This window comes from Enhydra lutris, unplaced genomic scaffold, assembly GCF_002288905.1.
Source record: "Enhydra lutris kenyoni isolate GAN:26980312 unplaced genomic scaffold, ASM228890v2 scaffoldscaffold55, whole genome shotgun sequence".
NCBI classification, from domain to species: domain Eukaryota; kingdom Metazoa; phylum Chordata; class Mammalia; order Carnivora; family Mustelidae; genus Enhydra; species Enhydra lutris.
This window is the reverse complement of record NW_019154139.1, coordinates 5,750,505-5,770,277: the sequence shown is the minus strand read 5'-3', so window position 1 is coordinate 5,770,277 and position 19,773 is coordinate 5,750,505. Positions and strand designations below refer to the sequence as shown.

At 59.5% G+C, this 19,773-nt stretch overlaps 1 protein-coding gene across 2 annotated transcripts in view; it reads right to left on the bottom strand.

The window, feature by feature from the left end:
* LOC111157667 (signal peptide, CUB domain and EGF like domain containing 1) overlaps window positions 1–19,773 on the bottom strand; it is a 138,899-nt gene that overhangs the window by 60,949 nt on the left and 58,177 nt on the right. For both annotated transcript variants that reach the window (XM_022519283.1, XM_022519284.1), the window contains exon 5: window positions 1,345–1,470. In XM_022519283.1, coding sequence (XP_022374991.1) covers window positions 1,345–1,470 — 126 coding nt within the window. The remainder of the gene's footprint in view (window positions 1–1,344; window positions 1,471–19,773) is intronic.

Sequence of the window (19,773 nt, the reverse complement as noted above, 5' to 3'; positions counted from 1 at the left end):
AGTCCCAGGGCTGGAGCTGGGTGCCTGCCCGTGGTGACCGCGTACACGTTAATCTGTGTGATCCCACGGGAAAGCTCAGGAACAAAGAGGAAGGCTGCCCACATCTCAGAATATACCTGGCCAGAAGGGAGCATCTTCACGTGGGGGAGTGGACAGATCAGGAGTGGGGGCTGGAGCATGGTCTCCGTGGAGACAGGGGCAGTGTCTAGTGCATGTGGATCCCCAAGACCTTGCTGACTGAGGAGGGCATGGGTTGGGAAAGGCGTAGTTCGCACGAGAGGAAGCTGATGACAACCGAGACAGACTAAAGATGAAAAGCCGGTGAGGGCCAGTTGTTTCTTGTCCACAGAACGAAGGCTGGAAAGCAAAGCCCTTTTCTTTGCGAGAGCTGGGCAGCTCAGTCTCCCATTTCCGGGGCAAGTTTGGGTCTGCTTCTCTACTGGGAGCTGGATTTCCATTTCTCTGTATCAGAAAGTGGGCCTGGAATGAAGTCCTTGTCTCTGGCCAGACATGGGCCAGGCTCACACCAGTCTCTCTCAGCTCTTGGTACACACAAGCCAACCCGGTGCCAGCACAGGCCGCCCCAACCCTCCCCACACAGCTGCTGGGAGCTGGGTCTGAAGCTCTCGAGGACTATGAGTGTATTCAGCCCTAGTCCTACTTCATTTGCCGTCTCCCACTGCTCCTGGGGAGCTGGGGGACCACATTAAGAGGCTGCCTAACACCCAAGCCCTGCCGCCGGACCTCCAGCCTGATCGTGGATGGCACCTTTGGCCAGAGGCCTCATTCAACCCAGATCTCACAGGACATCAGCATTTACGGCAGGCCCTGCAGGGGCAGACTGCAAAGTTGATCTTTGATCCTGGAATTAAGGTCAACACAGGCTAGGCTGGGACTCCCCCTGGACTCCCAATCCAGCTCCTCTCCTCCTTTCCCACCCTGTTCCACCAAGGGCTGCCCTGTTCCACTAAGAAGCCCGAGCTTGTAGGCCTCTGTGCACAGCCCGCCATACCTGCTGGAGAGCTCAGGCTCAGGGCCTGTGGGGCTCTGGGGCTGGGGTTACAGCAAGCACCGTGGGGCTCTTTAGTAGGGTCCTGCGCTGGGGGTGTTGGTGGTGGTATGCTGGGGCACATAACACCGTGTCTGGAGTTCACAGCCCCCGTCTCTCATGCCTCCCCACGCTTCTTTGGGGACCTTATCCTTCTTTCCACCCCGAGGTGCTGAGAGCCCTCCCTGGGCAACGTCCAGCAGACTGGACAGACCCCCCCCCACCCCCCCATCCCTCATAAAGCAATGGCAGGAGACGCATGGGGATGTCTGACCCATTTGCCTCCATCTACCTACGTGTGCAGTCCTTCTGGTTTTGGGCAAGGTCAAAGCCGGGCCTGCAGTCACAGGCCACCCCACCTTTGGGCGTCTCCCGGCAGATGTGGGCACAGCCGTGGTCTTTGTTCATGCAGTTCATACCCTCTGGGAAGAGACAGACGGGAGAGGAGCAGGGGACGGGAGGAGGGAAGAGAGAAAACATTTTAGGCTGAAGAGAGGCGGCCCATAAAATGTCGCCATCAGACACAGCGCTCCAGGGCTGCTCCTCGCTAGTCCCCGCCCGCCCCCCAACACACGCCAGGGTGAACGCCTAGCCATCCACGAGGGGAAGCAAGGAGAAACCACAGACACCGTGCCCCGGTCTCGAACCAGGGCTCACTCTGCGAACAGCACTGTGAAGGCCTCCAGGGAACCCACGAAGAAGCGTCCCTGCCTGGGTCAGGTCACAGAACCGGGTATGGCTCAGGGGTTTAGACTGTTTCTTCATTAGGGTGGGTGGGTGGGTGTGGGGGCGCGGCACCTTTCCATCTGCCCGGGGACGGCATGTGCCCCACTGGGGCAGGCGGAGACTTTGGTTTCAGTCTGGGCCCAGGGCGGGCGCTCACGGGTCAGGGGACTGGGTGGGTGGGCAGCAGCCCTAAGCAAATGGGCCCTGGCGGGCTGGATCTTGTTCCCCAGGAGGCCTGTCCATCCCGCATGGCCACCTCTCACCGTCCCTGCGCAAGTCAGAGGCTGCCGCCCTGGTCTGCTGGACCTCCGGGCTCGTCCTCAGCAGCCCCACAGCCATGCCCTGAACTACCTGCCATTCATCTCCCCTCAGCTGTCCGAGGGGATCTCTCTCTGTCCCTGGTCACTGCAGGGCTCCCAGCACCCATGGAACCCTCACTCCCAAATGCAGAGCCCTGCACGATCTGCTGCTGGCCTCCAGCTTCACTGCACATCCCATGCCCCACAGAGCCTGTTCCCAGTCCAGAAGCACACGTGTCCCCAATTCCAAAATCTCAGCCCAGGGTTCCTGCTGTTTGGCAGGTTTCTTTTTAAAGGAAAATGTCTGCCAACCTCAGATACCTTGTTCTGTGAAGCCTCACCTGAAAGGGCAGCTGGCAGCAGGGCTCCTTGCTGGCTGGGAGGCCTCAGAAGGGGGAGAAGGCCCCAGGGTGCCAGGGCTGGGCCCTCCACTGCCTGCTAGTGTCCCCGCCCTCTGGCAGCAGCGGCTGAGTCACCTGGAGCCCCGTCCCTCTCGCCCTTGCTTCGGCCCTTCCAGCTTGTTCTCTGGGCCGGACTCAGAAGCCGTGTCCCTCACCAGGCTGGCTTTTTCCTGTCTCATCTCCTCCCAGGTTCCCCGAAACTTTACTGTAGTGCCAAACCCTAGGCAGCGGCAAAGTTCTGGGCACGTTCTGGGCCCCTCGCCCCTATAAAGGCAAGCACGCCCTTCAGAGGTGGGAACACAGGGTTAAGACACCTGTCCAAAGGCCGACGGGGCACTGAGAGGCACCACCAGGACTTGGACCAGTACCTCAGGCTATAAACCTCTGTCTTGCTCCTGCCCTAGAGGCCTTGTGCAGTGCCGGGCTGGGCTGCCCTGGGTTTCCAGAGCAGGCACTGGGCACCATGAACATTGAGTCTCCAGAGGCCTGGCCTCTACTCAGTGCATGCTGAGGATTATACCGAAATGTGCTCTGAGGGCTCTGGGATGACAGGGACAACGAGGGTCCCCTGGGTGGGACCCAGTCACCCCTAGTTCCTGGGACCCCCACCCTCCCATCCCCCATCTCAGGAGACTTGATCCGCCCTCCCCAACTGCCTGGAGTGGCTCAGACCCCTTTCAGATGACCCCAGTTGATGTTTATCTTCCTAGTGATTTGTGAGGAGTTTCCAGAATTTATGAGGTCATCAGGGGTCAAGTGAGAGGTTGTAGGTCACAAGTCCATCAGGAGGCTACAGGCAGATGAAAGGAAGAGCTGCTGTCTGCCCACACGGCGCCCTGAGACCTTACTTCCATGTCCGGTCTGAGAGAAGCCAGCCCCGGACAGAGGGGAGGAAGCCACAGACGGGGACACACAGCAGCCTCCTTTCCTCAAGGTGGCTGCCCCGGGGGCCAGGACCAGCTCCGTCTTGACCCTGTCCGTTGTAAGCACGGGTGTGGGACAACGGAGATCTGACATACACTTAAGAACACACACACCCCAGCAGCTACAACGAAGATTTTTTAAAAAGTCTGAATTGAAATGAAACAAAGAAATGGCCCTGAGGGAAACCTGCCCTGTGCTGGGTGCGCTGACCTCTTCGCTCACCTGGATTTCCCCCTTCCCCAGATCACACCGCTGGACCGACGCAGGGTGGGACCAACTACCCAACAGCTGAGCGAACGAGCGCTCCGGTGCCGGGGCTCCTCGCTGGAAGCTTCTGGTGCGTGTGGAGGGACGCCCCCTCCTCTCCCGGAAACCACAGCAGCACATACCCACCTTGCAGGGCGGCGTGGGAGACACAGCAGGCAGCAGAACGATGGGTGGGGTGGGGGCGGTCTGGGGCTGGTGTGGCATTTCTGGGGTGTGGGTGCTCCACCGCGACCCAACGCCAAGCTCCGGGGAGAAGTCCCCAAAGGGGGCACCGGGGGCCCTTGTGGGCCGCAAGAGCCAACCTCACACGGAAAGTATGGCTCTCTGAGGTCACAGGCTTAAGTCAGGCAGCTGGGGGTAGGAGTCTGGCCTCCTTACTAGTCGTGTGTCTCAGAGAAAACCGCTTCTTTGGTGGAGTGGCCGTGATCATCTCTGCCTCACAGACAAGGCAGGTGGTTATTCTGACACTAGATCTTTCCATGGGGGCGCCGACTGCAGAAGGCTGGTGCCAGGGAAAGCACAGCTCCTCGTGGGAACCTTGGCTAGGCTGGGCAGCCCCTCCTTAGGTAAGCTTTCGGTTGAGGGGCTTTCCGGGGCCACGGAGACATATGCAGCCTCTCATCAGATCTCCCGAGAGAGGCTCGCTCAGAGACTCGCTGCTCTGAGGCGCCGGCCGGCAGGTGGCCACCAAGTGGCCTCCCGGGCCATCATCATGGCTGTGTTAACGGTGGGCTGAGTCCGGCATCACCCTTCACTCCCCGCTTAAGTGGCCCTTCTGGCTCCCCAGTGCCCACAAATGTACAAGGACTTGTTGTTCCTGCCTCTTTGCAGCCTTGTCTCCTGCCACGGACGACTCGAACTCTACCGCCCACATTTCTGCACTGCCCACTGAACGTCCCCTGGAGTGCCCCATCCACGCCCCTGCCTGGGCCTCTTCAAACCCCACCAGTTCCACAGGGCTTCCTGACTACTCCCATGTCACCCCCATGCCGCTGCCCTGCCTTGATCTCCCAGGGCCGCCCTGTGGCTGGCCCAGGCGATCGATGCCACTCACACAGATCTGTGCTTTCCTCCTAAACTGGGAAGGGCTCAAGGGGCCCTGTTTAAGCTCAGGCTTATATGTGATGAGGAAAGGGAGATTGAATTTCCATTCCCAGCCAAAGAAACACAACTTACGAGAAGCGCTGCTAATCATCACTAACCATAAATTTGTCACTGGGGAGCTGATGTGGCCCTGAACGTTGGATGCTAAACAGAGCCCAAGGCTTTAGAAGTCACTCAGCTTTCTCCCACTCCATGGACTGGCCATGAGGCAGTCTTTCTTCCTGAGAATCTAGACTTTTAATAATGAGCCAAGATGTTGATGTTTTGCTGACAAAGGATAATTCAGGGTGGAGGGTAATCCAGTGTTCTAGTCCAAGTCAATCTGGAAGCAAGCAGTGGAAACCCGGACCCGGGAGGGTGGGCCTCCGGCCTTGAGTGTGTCCACATCAGTGGGAGAGGCAGGCAAGGCCCCCCATCTTCTACGGAAAGAACGGAGTGAGGTCACATGACTCACTGAGGCTCTCCCTGCCCACCACCCCCAGGCTCCGGAGCACAGGGCCCTCCTTCTAAAGCCGAGGGCAGGGCCAGCGCTAGGTCCCCGGTGGCCGGTGGAGAGGGCTATGGGACCCCTTTATATTTCTGACAATTACAGAGGAGCCTGAAGTGTTTCTGTTCAGGTGTTGACATGCTATAGCTACTCATGTTTACTACAGCAGAAATTCAATGGGGGAAGCTTACATTTAATAATTTATAACAATAGAAATTAAAAAATGTATTACATTGTTAACATTAATTTTTTAAAATTAGAAACTGCATTTTCCAAAACAAGGGCAGAGCTGGCTGAGAGGAGAATCCTTGCAGAGGAGAAGGGAGTGAGGGTGGGCGCTGATTCCTGACCCTGCTGTTTGAATCTCTGGGAGTGAGGCTGGGCCTCAAGCCACGTGTCCCCCCTCCCCTCATTCTCCAGGCTCCAGCTCCAGGCTCTTGTCACTTCTTGTCTCCACTGGATTAAGGGGGTGTCTCGGTTGGCTGTGCCTGCCGCAGCCTGGACGCTACAGGAAGTGATCAACCCATGGTGGCACTCCAGAAGGCGCTGGCTCTGTAGGGTCAAATGCCACCGTGTCCCTCCTCCAGGAAGCCTTCCTCGGTCCCCCAGCCCAGTCAACAGCCTTCTGGACGCCTGTGCTCCCCTCGCTCACAGCACTGACATGGTGGCCATGTTTCTCCTCCCTGGTCTTCCTGTGACTCTCTGACCAGCCCCTGAGGGCAGGCTGAGCTCTGAGCCTCTCAGTCCTCACTGTCCAGATAGGTCCTGCCGGGGACGGGATTCTCTGTGTCCTCACCGTGAAGGGAGGGAAATGGAATAAGCTTTCCCCTCCTCCACGAGGGGCTGGGACACAGGTCTGGCCCTCACACGCCAGCAGCCACCACGCTGGGAGACAGGCTGACAAGGAGCAGGCCGCCACCAACTGCCGGCCTCACTGAGCCTGGAGCCCTCTCAGCCTGACAGCTTCTGGAGGCAGCTCCTCCGAGCTGGTGGCCATCAGGGTGTCACCCTCACATCGGCAACCATCGCAGAGATGGTCGCAGCTGCCCAGCCTGAGGGGCCGAGGACTAGGGTTTGCTCTGTGCTGGTAGTTCAGCTCCTCACCTGCTGGAGACACAGAAGCCACATTACCTTCCCCTGGGTGCTGGGGCCCACTGGCTGCTGCGGGCCGCGAGAAGATGTGTGTCACGGTGGGGCAGAGCCGCAGACTGTCAGGGCTGGGTGGAGCCTTGCAGTCCTGCCATCCATCTTGCAGATGGGCAAAAGGAGGTCCCGAGATGGGATGTGTCTGTCTCAGACCATACGGCAGGACTCCAGTCCCGGCTGCTGGGCTCCCAGCCATCTTCTCCCACCCTGGGGTCCCGCACTACGCGTGTGGGACCCAGTAGGCTGACTGGCAGCAAGTTCTTCCTGGGGTGAACAGAACGGGGAGCCTGGCACAGAGAGTGGTCAGTGGCGGCTGCCACTACTAACTGTCTTCAGAATTACGAGCCTGTTAACGTTCAAGGCCAGTGCAGATGCTTCTTCCTCCATGAAGCTCTCTGCGCAGCCCCTCAACAAAGCACATAACCAACCCCTGGCTCCTATGATCTTGTAGCAGCTGCCCCTGAGCACAAGGGGGGAGCCTCAGCTCACCTGCAGAGCCATCAGGTGACTCTGCCTGTGTCACCCCTCTAGCCTTTGGGAACAGTGCGGGGGTCCCCCCAGGAGCCTGGCCCTCCCACCCTTCACCTGCTTGTCCTCTGCACCCCGCTCTCCCTCAGCACCCTCGCCGGCCCTCCCACCTGCTGCAGGAGCACAGCGGCCTCTGGCAGGCCTGGCACCCCCCCACAACTGACTCTCAGCAGAGCAAGGGGACGGATCCATGGGCCAGCCTACGACAGCCATGCCACTGGCCAGCACTGAGAGACGTCTCTGCCACAAATGCGCTTTCTCTGGACTCCCCTCGCCAGCTGCCTGATGCTCTCATTCTTCCAGTGTAGCTCAAGACCGGACCCTGCAGACCAAGTCTCCTGGCTCTCTGTCTCTCCCTTTCAAATGGCAAAGTGCGGATGGGGTGGGAGGCAGGGTCCACTCTGTATGTCCCCCTGTGCTCGTCTACCTGCCGTCACCTCTCCCACCAGCCAGAAAGCTCCTGCGGGCAGGGAAGGTGTCCTGTTGGTGCTCCGCCCTGCTGCAGGGCCTCCACAGGGCCAGGCTAGCTGCCGAGCCTGGAAGGTGGCCAGTCCCAGTGCTCACGACCGTCAAGGCACCCTGAGGAAGGGTGTGCCCCTCCCAAGAGGGGTAGGAGCCGGAACCCGCCTGTGTTGTACCTGACTGAGCCTCTGGTCAGAGACCTTCTTCTCTGGGTCTCTCTTTTCTTTCTTTCTTTCCTTCTTTCTTTCTTTCTGTCTTTCTTACTTGCCATCTTTCTTTCTTTGTCCTTCTTTCTTTCTTTCTGTCTGTCTTTCTGTCTTTCTTTCTGTCTTCCTTCCTTCCTTCCTTTCTTTCTTTCTTTTTCTGTCTTTCTGTCTTTGTCTGTCTTTCTTTCTTTCTTTCTCTCTCTCTCTCTTTCTTTCTTTCTTTTTAAAGATTTTATTTATTTATTTGACAGACAGAGATCACAAGTAGGCAGAGAGGAAGTCAGAATGAGGAGGAAGCAGGCTCCTTGCTAAGCAGAGAGCCTGATGTGGGGCTCAATCCCAGGACCCTGAGATCATGACCTGAGCCGAAGGCAGAGGCTTTAACTCACTGAGCCACCCAGGCGCCCTGGGTCTCTGTTTTCTTAGCTGGGAGATGGGCTGTCATATCCTTTACCCCCAGGGGTTGCCGTGAAACTCAAACGAGAGAACTATGTAATGTGTGTGGCACAGTCTGGGTTCCTGACTCATCCTACCTGGTGCTACAGGCAAATCCTTACTAAGCCACCTCTCCTATCCCCGTGGGGGAAATTCAAGGATAAATTTATCCTTGCCTGGGTCCTTAGTGCCCAGCACAGGGCCTGAAAGAAATACTAGGAGAGCAAAGGTAGGAGAGAAGGAGGGAAGAAGAGGAGAAGAGAGACAAAGGTTGCCCAGCCTCCGCGCACCTCACAGAGAATTGTGAGAGCATTCTGCGGCATTCACAGCTGTGTGTTCTACGAAACAGCCCCTCAGGGACCCCACAGCATACATTAAAGGCTCTGAGAAGCCCTGTAGTCACTGGTGGGACAGGCCCCTGCCTCTCCTCTAACACAGCCCCACTCTAGGATGACCCAGGTCAGTTCCTCATCACCTGGCAGATGAGCTTGTGGTGGCCCAGGGACCGAGGCAGTGGAGGCCTGGGCAGGGGATGGGGCCTTGGAGCCTGCTGTGGCTCCCTCGGCCTCAATCCCAGGGACAGAGAAGGTGGCACTCCCTCTGCCCTCTTCTGGGAGGGCTATCCTGCGGACAGTGAGCTAACAGGCAGCACGGCCAGCACGGCTACTGCCAAGGGTCCTTGAATTTGGCAGGGGAGCACTGAGGCACATGAGGTGCTGGATACCAAGCACTTCTGCTCCAGGGGATGGGCCGTGAGGGGGCTTCAGGGTCCTTGGTTCTACCCGCTCTGCTTCCACCCCACCCCAGCTCCTCTGAGGGGGCCAGACCCCTCTGGCCAGCTCTGGCTGGCACATGGTCTCCACTGACGCCAGTCCTCAGGCTCCTTCAGAGCAGGGGCCAAGCCCAGGCCTGGGCACAGATTGGGTTTCTGTGAGCCTGAGGAACCCAAGGGCCCCAGCCCAAACTCTGTCCTCCCATGGCTCCTGCTTTGTACCACATCTGCTCTTGGGGGTCGAACAACAAGATGGCTGTCCCAGGGCCATGTGCAGCCTCCCCTGGCCTAGCTCCCTGTCCTGATATGGGGAGTGACACAGTGCCAAGTTCAGCAGAAAGCCTTGTTTACCTCCGTGCCTAGAGGGGAAATAAGATTGAATTTCAGAGTTGTTTCCAGAAATCCTGGTCCTCAGGGGCTTGGTGCCAGGCAGGCCAGGCTGCTCGCCAGGTCGAATCTAATTCGATCTAACCCATCCAAATCCAATTATGTTCTGCGAACTCGGACCGAGTGTCTCCTTGTGCCCAGGACCGGGCAGGGGGCAATGAGGAGGCAGATGCTCCACTGCCAGGACACTGGGCGCAATTTCAGATTCTGCCACTTGCCGTGTGACCTTGGGCAATCACTTCCCACTGAGCCTTAGTTTCCCCGCCGTGTCACAGTGGCTTGTCGAGGCCCTGTCTCCCACGTGCTCACTCAAGCCGCCTTCCCCTTCTTGGGCCAGTGAGGCTACGGACGCAAGTGAGAGCTCCAGGGATGGCACCCGTGGCCAGGGGAGCCACGGAAAGGTTGTAAATAGGGGTGTGCTTATGTGGCAGGAAGATCTGTGGATGCGGCAGGCAAGGGCAGCCGCCCCGACAAGGCTGCAGGCCAGAAGCACGTGGGAGGCTACTGCCATCACCCTGAAAGGGACAAAAGAACCTGGAGGGAGGGCAGTGGCTCTGGGGAAGGGAGGAAGGCTGGGTTTGGGATGCAATTAGGAGCCCCTTTCTCTGACTTTTCCAGAACACATGGTATAGGGAACTTGGGCTTTAACAACCCTTTCATCTAACTTAACCCTCATCACAGGCCTGAGAAGCGAGTATCACCATGTCCATTTCACAGACAAGCAAACGGAGGCGGGATCTGGGCGGGAAAGCGGCCAGGGCCACACCATGCCTGAGAAGCAGAGCCAGGTCCCCAGCCTAGCCTTCTGCTCCCCAGAGCCCAGGACTTCCTCGCCATGTCCCCCTACCCCCCATTCTTGCCTACTCTGGGTCCTGGGAGAGGCTCTGGCCGCTTTCTATCATTTTTGGAGACTCCATGAGAGTGTGCACAGAGGTAAACGACGGCAGAATCTGCCTGCCCCAAACCATGTGCACCTCGCGTCTTCGGCAAAGCAAAGTTCACGGATGCATCTAAAGCAGGGCAGGGGGAGGCGGGCCCAATCTGTTTGTACTTCGGAGCTGGCCCTTTCTCCTCACCCTGGCCCAGGATAACAAAGCCGGAATGTGTGCCTCCCAAGGGTCGTCGCTATGGCGACTTCATCAATAACATCATTTTCCGCATCCATGTCCCTTACCCGCAGGGGAAAGGAAGGCAAGCTGGGAACGGCAGAGCAGGGAGAAAAGAACACTTAGCCTGCTCCACCCTTCCCCCCACCTCAGCAGGAAGGGATTTTCCTCCCCTGCAACCTCATCAATAGAAAATTACGGAGCCCAGAAAGAGGCTGGAGCCTTGGGGGTGGTGGGGAGAGGCTGCTGCCTTCCCCAGTCCAGACTTGGCAAGACGACCAAGCGAGGCAGGCAAAAACAAACATGGGCTCCCACACGCTCTGAAGAGGGATGAAGTAAAGAGGGAAAGGTCTTGCCATGGGGGAGAGGCACGGGAGCGGTGGCAGGGGCAGGCCTGCTGGAGGGGTCATGGGCGACAGCCACGGCCCAGGTGCCGAACTGTCTCACGCACCGTGGGATTCTCCCCTTATCAGAGGAGGGTACTGAGGTACAGAGAGCTTACAGCTGATGTGAGGTCACGGGGGCCTGGATGTAGGGGTCCAGCCAGAAACTCTCTGCGGGCTGATGTCAACCACAGCTACTGTTAGCGAGCACTTACTGTATTTTTTTTTTTTAAAGAACTTTTGATTTATTTATTTGACACAGAGAGAAACCACAAGTAGGCAGAGAGGCAGGCAGAGAGAGAGGGGGAAGCAGGCTCCCTGCTGCGCAGAGAGCCCGATGTGGGCCTCGATTCCAGGACCCTGAGACCATGACCTGACTGAAGGCAGAGGCTTAACCCACAGAGCCACCCAGGCGCCTGTGAGCACTTACAGTATACTAATCCCTTCACAAGAATCATCGCCTGTAAGCCTCACGGGCACTTCTCAGAGTAGACATGGTTATCCCCACTTCGCAAGTGAGGAGAATAGGGTGAAAAAAGGCTTGGTGACTTGCCCAAGGGACACAGAGTGGACAGGCGAACACAGGTTTCATGGAACCTGCGCTCCCAGGGCACTTCCAGGAGGTGACAGACCGTCAGGTTGAGGGGAGGGCCAGGGAAGTCTGGGTTCATCCCCTTTGGTTCCTTAACTTTCCCCACGGCGATATGGCGCACCGGAATGACCCAGCTCCTGTCCGCCCTGCCTGTGTCCACATGTCCACATCCTGTCTCTCCAAGGCAGCTCAAATGTCAACTGTTCCAAGCAGCTGAGCTCTCACCCTGACCCTCCCTCCAATCTCCGCGTTCCTTAGACCCTTTGCCTGAGGCTCACCGAGGGCCAGAGCATACCCTGTTCATTTCCGACTACCCAGGGCCCAGCCCCAAGCCTGGCACAGAGACAAACGACTAGACTGCAGGTCTTTGTAATGTCACCCTGCACAGCAAGTAGCTTTCTCCTCGTTTTCAGAGTTCACAGAGGTTAAGCAATTTACCCATGGCCACTTAGGTAGGACGTGACACACAGGTGAGACTTGAACCTGTTCCCTGTGACTCAAAGACCTGCCCTTCACAAGCTGCAAAGGGAACTTTCTAGAGCATAAATCTGACTGTGTCTTCCCACTGCTAAAAACACATCAATGTCCTCCTAGTGCCCCAGACGCAGTGCCCACAGGATTAGGCTGAGTTCTCAGTATGGTACTTGAGGTCCTCCTGACCCCACACGGCCTGCGGTGGCCCTAGGTAACAGCGACACTGTCAGCCTGCACGTCCTGCCCTCCCTTCTCACCTTGGTGCTTTTAGGGATGTGGTTCCTGGGATACACTCCCTCCTCCTGTGAATGGCAGCTCCGACTATAGTTACTTGAGATTGTGTCTGAGTGTCACCTCTTCTAGGAAGCCTTCCTTGTCTCCATCCTCCTTCAAGGTCCCTGGGCTGCATTTGGGGATTGGCCTGGGCCTCCGAAGCCCTCGCACTTCCCTCTCTCAGAGCACCTACCACGCTAACTCTAACTGCTGGGCCTGCCAGGCTCCCCCCTGCCTGCCCCAGACTAGGGGCTCCTGGAGGAGGCAGGGCCCGAGGCCAAGTCACCTCTTTACCCAGATGCTCTGCACGGGGCCTAGCCCAGACTGAAGGCCTGAGAAATGTTCTGTGCCGGTGAGGGGCCTGGGCTTGGCCACTCTGGGCTTTTGACTCTTCATCAGAACAGGGGCCAGTGCTCAGGCAGGAGTACATCTGTCTGCAGGCCCAGACCTGGCGGCGGCCTACGGTTACGGTGCCGGCTAGGACCTTGCACACCTACCTGCCCGGTTCTCCCTGGAACCCTAATCACACTCCGACAGTATCTGCGCTTGGATGGTGCTCTGGGAGCCTCTCATGACAAGGCCTGGGCTTGAGTGAGGACACAGGGCTCTCCCTCCTGCCTTCTGTCCCTGGAATTACATCATCCTGGGCAATGCCTGGCCTGGCCAAGGTGCCAGCAGCTGGCTGCCCCCGACCAGACCCCTGGGGTGACCCGGAGCCCAGCCCACTGCAGGCTGTATCTCTGGGGACAGCCCCGCTCGGGGAGTGGGAGTAATGAGGACTGTGGGCTTCCACTTACCCCGAGCTCCTCAGGGCCAGACCCCATGCTAGGCCCCTTGCATGCGTCCCTGACCGTCTCTCACGACTCTGAGCGCTAGGTCCTGTCAGCAGTGCCACCTGACAGGGGGCAATGCTGAGGCTCAGAGAGAGATCTCCCAACCTGAGTCGTGGAGCAGGGACTGGAGCCCCTTTGGCCAGCAGGCTGAAGGCGGTCCCAGCCCCTCACCTCACAGCCTACCTACTGCCCCCTGGGATGCCCTGGGCTGCCTCAGGGGCCCTCAGGGGACCCAGCTCCTTTCCTCCACCTTGCCCGAATCTCACTGCCTTTGTCAGCCTGACCTTCCTCACTGCTCCCCCAACCCCACACTTCCAGGCAGGACCGCTCAGCCCTCTCACCACCGCCCCTCCTTCAGGCTCAGTAGCCCCCATCAGGGCCCCAAGAGGACTGGCCCTTCCAAGCTGGCCTCCTCTGGTGCAGCCATGAAAGTCCAACCCTTCTGTGACTGGACTCCCAGCACCTTCCATGCTCATCTGCTCACTGGCCTACATGCTGTCTCTTTCTACAAATATTGAGGTGGGGTCTCCTTTATACCACACCTCTCCACAGGGCCGGCCTGCTTCTCGTCTGTGCCTTTCACCAGCGCTGCCCTCCCAGGGGCCGACCACCATCGAGCCCCTCGTGGGCGTCCAGCGTGCACCTCAGGGCGGTGGGTTCGAAGCACGTTGCTGACAGACAAGGGCCATGGCTCCGCAGTGAAGCTGGTCTGCTCTGAACGACACGTGCGCGAACAGCCAGAGCGGACTGGGTTTCTGCAGAGCTAACACTGGAAGGGGCCTTGGAGACCATCTAGACGAAGACTCGCCTTTTCTGTTGAGGAGGCTGAAGGTGCCGGGACGGTGACCTGCCCTGGCTCCCGCAGCTGTCAGCGTGGGGGGTCACACAGAACCTTTCGACGCTCAATCTCCTGGGGCTCCCGACGCCCCAGCTCTCAAGTTCAGCATTCTCATTGCCACATCAGTGGGGGCTCACGAGGCGCGGCAGGCTTGGGGCTGTCCACCAGCCTGTAAGGCGCGTACGCATTCTGTAAGCCTCTGCAAAGCGCCACCGGCGTGAGGCTCTGTGTGGAAGCCAAGAGCAAGGCCGGCGGGCTGCCGACCCGCAGCTGACACTAAGTCCCTTGTCACAGCTGCTCCCTAGGTGGCAGGCCCTGTGTACACGGACATATGGACAGACGGCTGAATGGACTGCTGAGACAGTGGCTGGCTCCTGGCATCCCAGGTGATGCCGGCCTTCCTTCGGCCCCCACCCCGGGGCCGGGCCAGTCCTGACACTGGGATCCTGGGAAAGCTGTGTCTGTGAGGCGGGTGGCAGCGCCAAACAGCCGGGAGGACCATGTGGCACTCCGTGCAGGCATGTGTGCGCAAACACGGGCGGAGTGCAGAGTCCCACCGGAAGGCGGCTTCACTGTGGGGTGGGCCTGGCTCCCCAGCTCGGCCTCACACCTCCCATTGTGGCCCATTCTAAGGCGTGTGGCCCTGGAAGTTGTGCTGCTTCCTGCTCTGTGAAGTGCCTCATGACTCAGGTGTTCAGCGAAGGCGGCCGGTCTCCCCGCACCCCCCATGCTGGCTCTGCAGCACCTGTCCCCTCTTCGCTCTGGCCCCTGGGTCACCTCCCAGCACCCCCACCCACCCCTTCCGACCCCCTGAAGTTCCCCCGCTGACCACTAGGTGTCACCGTGAGCACAGCCAAGCCTCTCAGGCCTGGAGTTCTGGGACCCAGAGGATATTTCACTCCATTGAGGCTGGGGAGGCTGGAGGCGCTTTCCCTCTGGGGGCAGCCAGACTTCCACACGTGCCACATAAGCACATCAGATGGCCGGTTAAATCTGGATTTCAGATAAGCAACAAATACTTCCAAGTATTAAGTATGTCCCTAATGTCGCATGGGTCATACTTACACTAAACCAATATTCACTGTTTATCTGAAACCCAAACATAAACGGTGTCCTCTATGTTCTCCAGCAACCACATCCCTCCCTCCATGGGGACCCCCCAGGATGCCGTGGGGGTTCAGTCAGCTCATGCAGCCCCCAGACCATGGCCTGGCCCAGACCAGGAACAAATCGTTTCTCTCTCCTGAGAGATGATTAGATGGAGGGACCCGAGCTGCAGGCGGGGCCAGCATCCCAGCCTTGAGAGCGTTCCCGCAGCAGCCCTTGGGCACCTGGAGGAGCAGCCAGTATGAATGCGGGGGACATGCTAGCAGGAGATCCCTAAGGACATGAGCAGCTCCTAGCACGTCAGCCCGTGCCCCTCCTCTGCTGCCTATCACAGGATGGTGCCCGCCACGGTGCCCACCGTGGGATGGTGCCCGCCATGGTGGCTGCCACGGTGCAGTGGAGCAGAGCAGGGGCTCGAGAGCCGTGGCCGCTCGGGCTCTGTCTGGCTCCGTCCCAAACCAGCGGTGCCGCTGCCCTCCCCGCATCTCTGTTCCCTCCCGTGTGCACTGTGGTGGCAGGTGTCACTGCCAGGTGTCCTTGAAAAGGAAAGGGTATAAAGCGCTCAGTACACAGAAGGGCCCCAGTAGAGGCTGAGTATTCTCCCTTTCCCATGAGCTCGCAGCAAGGGCAGGTACACGGCCTGTGGGGGCTTCGGCACTCTCACTCTTTACTCTGACTCAAGCACACGGCCAGGCTGTGGCTCTGCTGGGTGAACAAACATGTGGGTGCGTGCTGGCTCCGCCGCTGTGTTGGGGGCCCTGGGAACAGGATAGCGCTGGGGCAGCGGGCACGAGAGGTGCCCCAAAGAGGAAGCAGCTGCGGCAGAGGCACAGAGACAGTAGTGGCAGGGGGAGTCCCCTTAGCTGCGGGCAAGCTTGGGCTACCCTGCCGCAGGGCCGTGGCGGAGGGCGAGCGCGACCACGGCCAAGCCCCACGGCCTGGGCAAGTCCTCGCTGGGGGCTGTGCACGGTGCTCACAAGAGGGGCCCAAAGTCGCCCACAGGGCAGATCCAGATCTCCCTCACGACGTGAATCCCATCCCGTCCCACAGCCACTCAGCACGTCTCCTCTGCCTCCTGCCCGGTGTAACACGTAAGAACCACAGCTGTGTCCTCCTGAGGAGCCGCACACTGGCACTGCCGGAGAGAGGGCCAAGCCCCTCGTACCTTGTGGTGCACACTGAGAGGAAAACGTGCAAGCCAAGAGTCAGAGATGCTTCCTAGAGCAGGTGAAAGCGGGCTGGGTTTTGAAGGATGACGATGAGTTCTCGGAAAGTGAGGAGATGGGGAATGGCACTCGAGGTGGAAGAAACAGCACAGGCCAAGGCCCATACTAGGCCAAGGGCATATGCAACAAGGCTCCCTGGTTCCGGGGAGAACAGAAGCAAACAGAGTTTAAGCTGAGCGGCAGAGGGCTGGGGGTGAGCCTAGCACGGGAGCGCACCTGCTGGCTGAGAAGGGCGGGGGGATTGGGGAGGAGGGGCAAGGCTCGGAAGGCAGTGCAGGCCGTTGTCTGGGGCAGAAGAGATGGGCTCGTGGTGGCTGCTTCACAACATACACAACAAGGAGAGGATCATGCGCAGGTCCTGAGTGGGGAATGACATGGCTGGGTGGCTGGGGGCGCTGATGGAACTGCGGCTCTGGCAGCTATCAGTAGGTCAAGTGGGGCAGGAAGGCTCAGGGGCCAGCTGCTGCACCAGCTCAGCACTGGGGTAAGGCCTGACCCAGAGTTGGGGCCCCTGTGCCACAAGGGGCTCCAGGCTGCGGGCCACCCCTGCCCCCACCCTCCACCTGTTTGTTCTCAGCAGTACCTTTGGTCTTAGGAGTCAGCCAGACCTGGATTCAAATCTTCACCGTGCCCCTTACTCACTATGCACAGATGTCTTTGCTGCTCACGGTCCATGTTCTCCCCCGCCAAATGAGGACAGTAAGAGCTGTGTGGCACAGGATTGCTCTCAGGATCCGACTGCCCGCAGCAAAGTACGGGCTCAGTGCCTGGCGCACAGTGATGCCTGACAACAGTTGATGGTGTTGCCGTGCTCAGGTCAGCGCATGCCATCAGAGCACTCAGGGTGTCCCCAGCTGTCCTCATAAACAATTCTTTAAAGAATACTCATGTTTGCCCCACTTTACAGATTAAGAAACTGAGGCCGGAGGGCTTGTGGTCGAGAAGGGAGCCAGGGCCAGAGCCAGCTCCCTCTCTGCGTGGTGCTCACCATCTGCCCTGCGCTGTCCCCTCTGGGAGGCCTGAGGGGCTGCAGCAGGGGAGATGTCCCTGCCGACGTCGTGCCGTCGGTGCTGGGGTCCCGGTGCCTGGCCAGGGCTGGCTGGAGGCCAGGCCAGGAGAAGGGCGTGAAGCTGGGCTCACCAGCCAAAGGAGTTGTTTATGGGGTGGGAGGCTCATAAAAAATAATGGGCTGGATTTATTGTCCCCGCCTCAAGGGCCGTTCCGGACTGCACAGGGCCAGGCCAGGCCTTCTCCGGCAGCACCATAAATTTTCCTGCTGAATGCGAGAGCTGTTCATTCTCCGGCCCACCTGGGCCGCAGCAGGCAGGAGCGAGGAGAACCTGTGCGCCCCCTGCCCCGGCCCCTGCTCTAGCCTGGCCGGTCCACCCCAAGGAGCAGCCGGAAGGGGTTGCCCTGAGGCAGGAGTTGGATTCCGTGCAGCCATGCTATTTCCCCTCATTGAAAACAGAAAGTTCCCACCACCCACACTCACAGGGTCCCCAGCACCCAGAGCTGACGACGGATGCTGGGGATGCTCCTGGGCCTGCAGGAGCCACACTGCAGTCCCCCGGGTCACGGCCTGGCCCGGATCCCGTGATGCGGGGATCACATCTCGGGAGGCCACAGGAGCCCGGCAGCCCGGAGCACTGGCAGGAGGCTCAGCCGCGGCATGTGGCTGGGGTACTGAGAAGGGACTGTGGGTCTGCCCGTAGGCTTGTTCACTGGAGTCTGGACGTGCATGGAGCAGCAGAAGAGAAACTGGCTTTGGCATTAGAAATGTGTCCGTCCGCCACCCCTCTGCCCCGTCCTGAGTATTGTCTCACAGGGTGGCCCAGCTCAGCATTCCGTCTAGCGGTGGGACGACTGTGCTCACCCAAAGTGCTTCCCAGGTGGTTACAAGTGTGGGAGCGACTGGGAGTTTAAGCTGAGTGGCAGAGGGCTGGGGGTGAGCCTAGCACGGGAGCGCACCTGCTGGCTGAGAAGGGGGTTGAGGCATAGAGTCCAATCTGCCTGCAGGCCAAGGCCAAGGGCAAGTGAGAGCAGGAGGGCAGGGTGGAAGACAAAGTCCAGAGGATGGTCAAGGACCAGCCCTGGGGGAGCATGGAAGGAGGGTCTGGGACAAATGCTGCTGGGCCAGGCAGGAGGTGGCTGCTGCCAGAGGCTGCTCCTGGGGCCCTGGGGCTCCTGGGGCTTGGTGGCCCTCTGCTCTGGCCCACCCCCAGGGATCTGCCCAAACTCCCCAGCAACCCTTGCCAGGGAGCTCCCCAGTCAGTTCTTAGGCAGTATGGGCTTTGAGCAGTGGACGCAGGGCCTGACAACGAGGCGCACTCAGCCTCCTTGGAGTCGTCTCGCTGTGGCCCACTGGAGGGCCCCGACCTGCAGGGCCTCTGCTGCGCCCTCCCGGGAGTCTGGCTGGAAGGACTGAACCTGAAGGGCGGCACCCAGCAAGCAGGTGGTCTCCTCTGCCGCCTGAGTGAGCCCAGCAGCCCTCCCCGCCGCCCCAGGCCCCTGTGCCAGGGCCCTCCACACACGGACACTCGGGCCCATGGCGCACGCCGTCGCGTCTGCCTCCCCCGGTCTGTGTGCTCCGGGAGGACGGGCCCTGGCTCAGAGGTGGGGCTTCTGAGCACTGCGGGATGGGGGAGCCCAGCCCCTTTCCATGCCTGGTCACAGGTCACCGAGTGAAGTAAGGACGGCAGAGTGCTGTCCCCAAGCCCCCAGGACACATACAGGGGGATCAGAAACGCCAGTTAATTATCCCAAGCCCCTAAACCCTGACGGAGCCCCAGATTTCCGAGTTCTCCTCATACCAGTCAACTCCCAGTGACCTACTCTGGCCCCAGGCTGGGGCCAGGCCTGCGTCAGCTGACCGTGACAGGGGGCCGGCGCCTGCCCTTCGCACAAGCCTCTCCTGGACATCTGTGAATCAGGGCCCCAACTGAGAGGGCTGGGATGACCTGCATTTTCAGCGTCCCGGGAAGAGCGGCTGCTTCTGAGCCCCCAGGCTCCCCTCCAGGGCTCCCTCGGTTAAAGAGGACACGGCCCCACCTTGTCCAGAGCCAGCCGCCACTGAACTAGCCCGCGCCTGCGGGCAGCACACCTCTGCAGAACTCCCTGCCTACCCTGCCTCTCACCCTTGCCTGGCCACCCTCCTCTCCCCCTCCTGTCACCCTCCCCTCCCCCTCCTGTCACCTTCCCCTCACCTTCGTGTCACCTTCCCGTCATCTTCCCCTCACCCTCATGTCACTTTCCCTCATCCTCCTGTCACTTTCCCTCCCTCCTCCTGCTACCTTCCCCTCACCCTCCTGTCACCTTTCCCCTCATCCTGTCACTTTCCCTGATCCTCCTGCCACCTTCCCCTCACCCTCCTGTCACCTTTCCCCTCAACCTCCTGTCACCTTCCCCTCATCCTGTCACTTTCCCTCATCCTCCTGCCACCTTCCCTTCATCCTCCTGTCACCTTCCTCCCCTCCTCCTGTCATCTTCCCTCCTCCTCCTGCCACCTTCCCCTCACTCTTCTGTCACCTTCCTTCCATCCTTCTGTCACCTTCTTCCATCCTCCTGTCATCTTCCCTCCATCCTCCTGTCACCTTCCCCTCACCCTCCTGTCACTTTCCCTTCATCCTCCTGTCACCTTCCTCTCACCCTCCTATCACCTTCTCCCATCCTCCTGTCACTTTCCCCTCGACCTATCACCTTCCCCTCATCCTGTCATTTTCCCTCATCCTCCTGCCACCTTCCCCTCACCC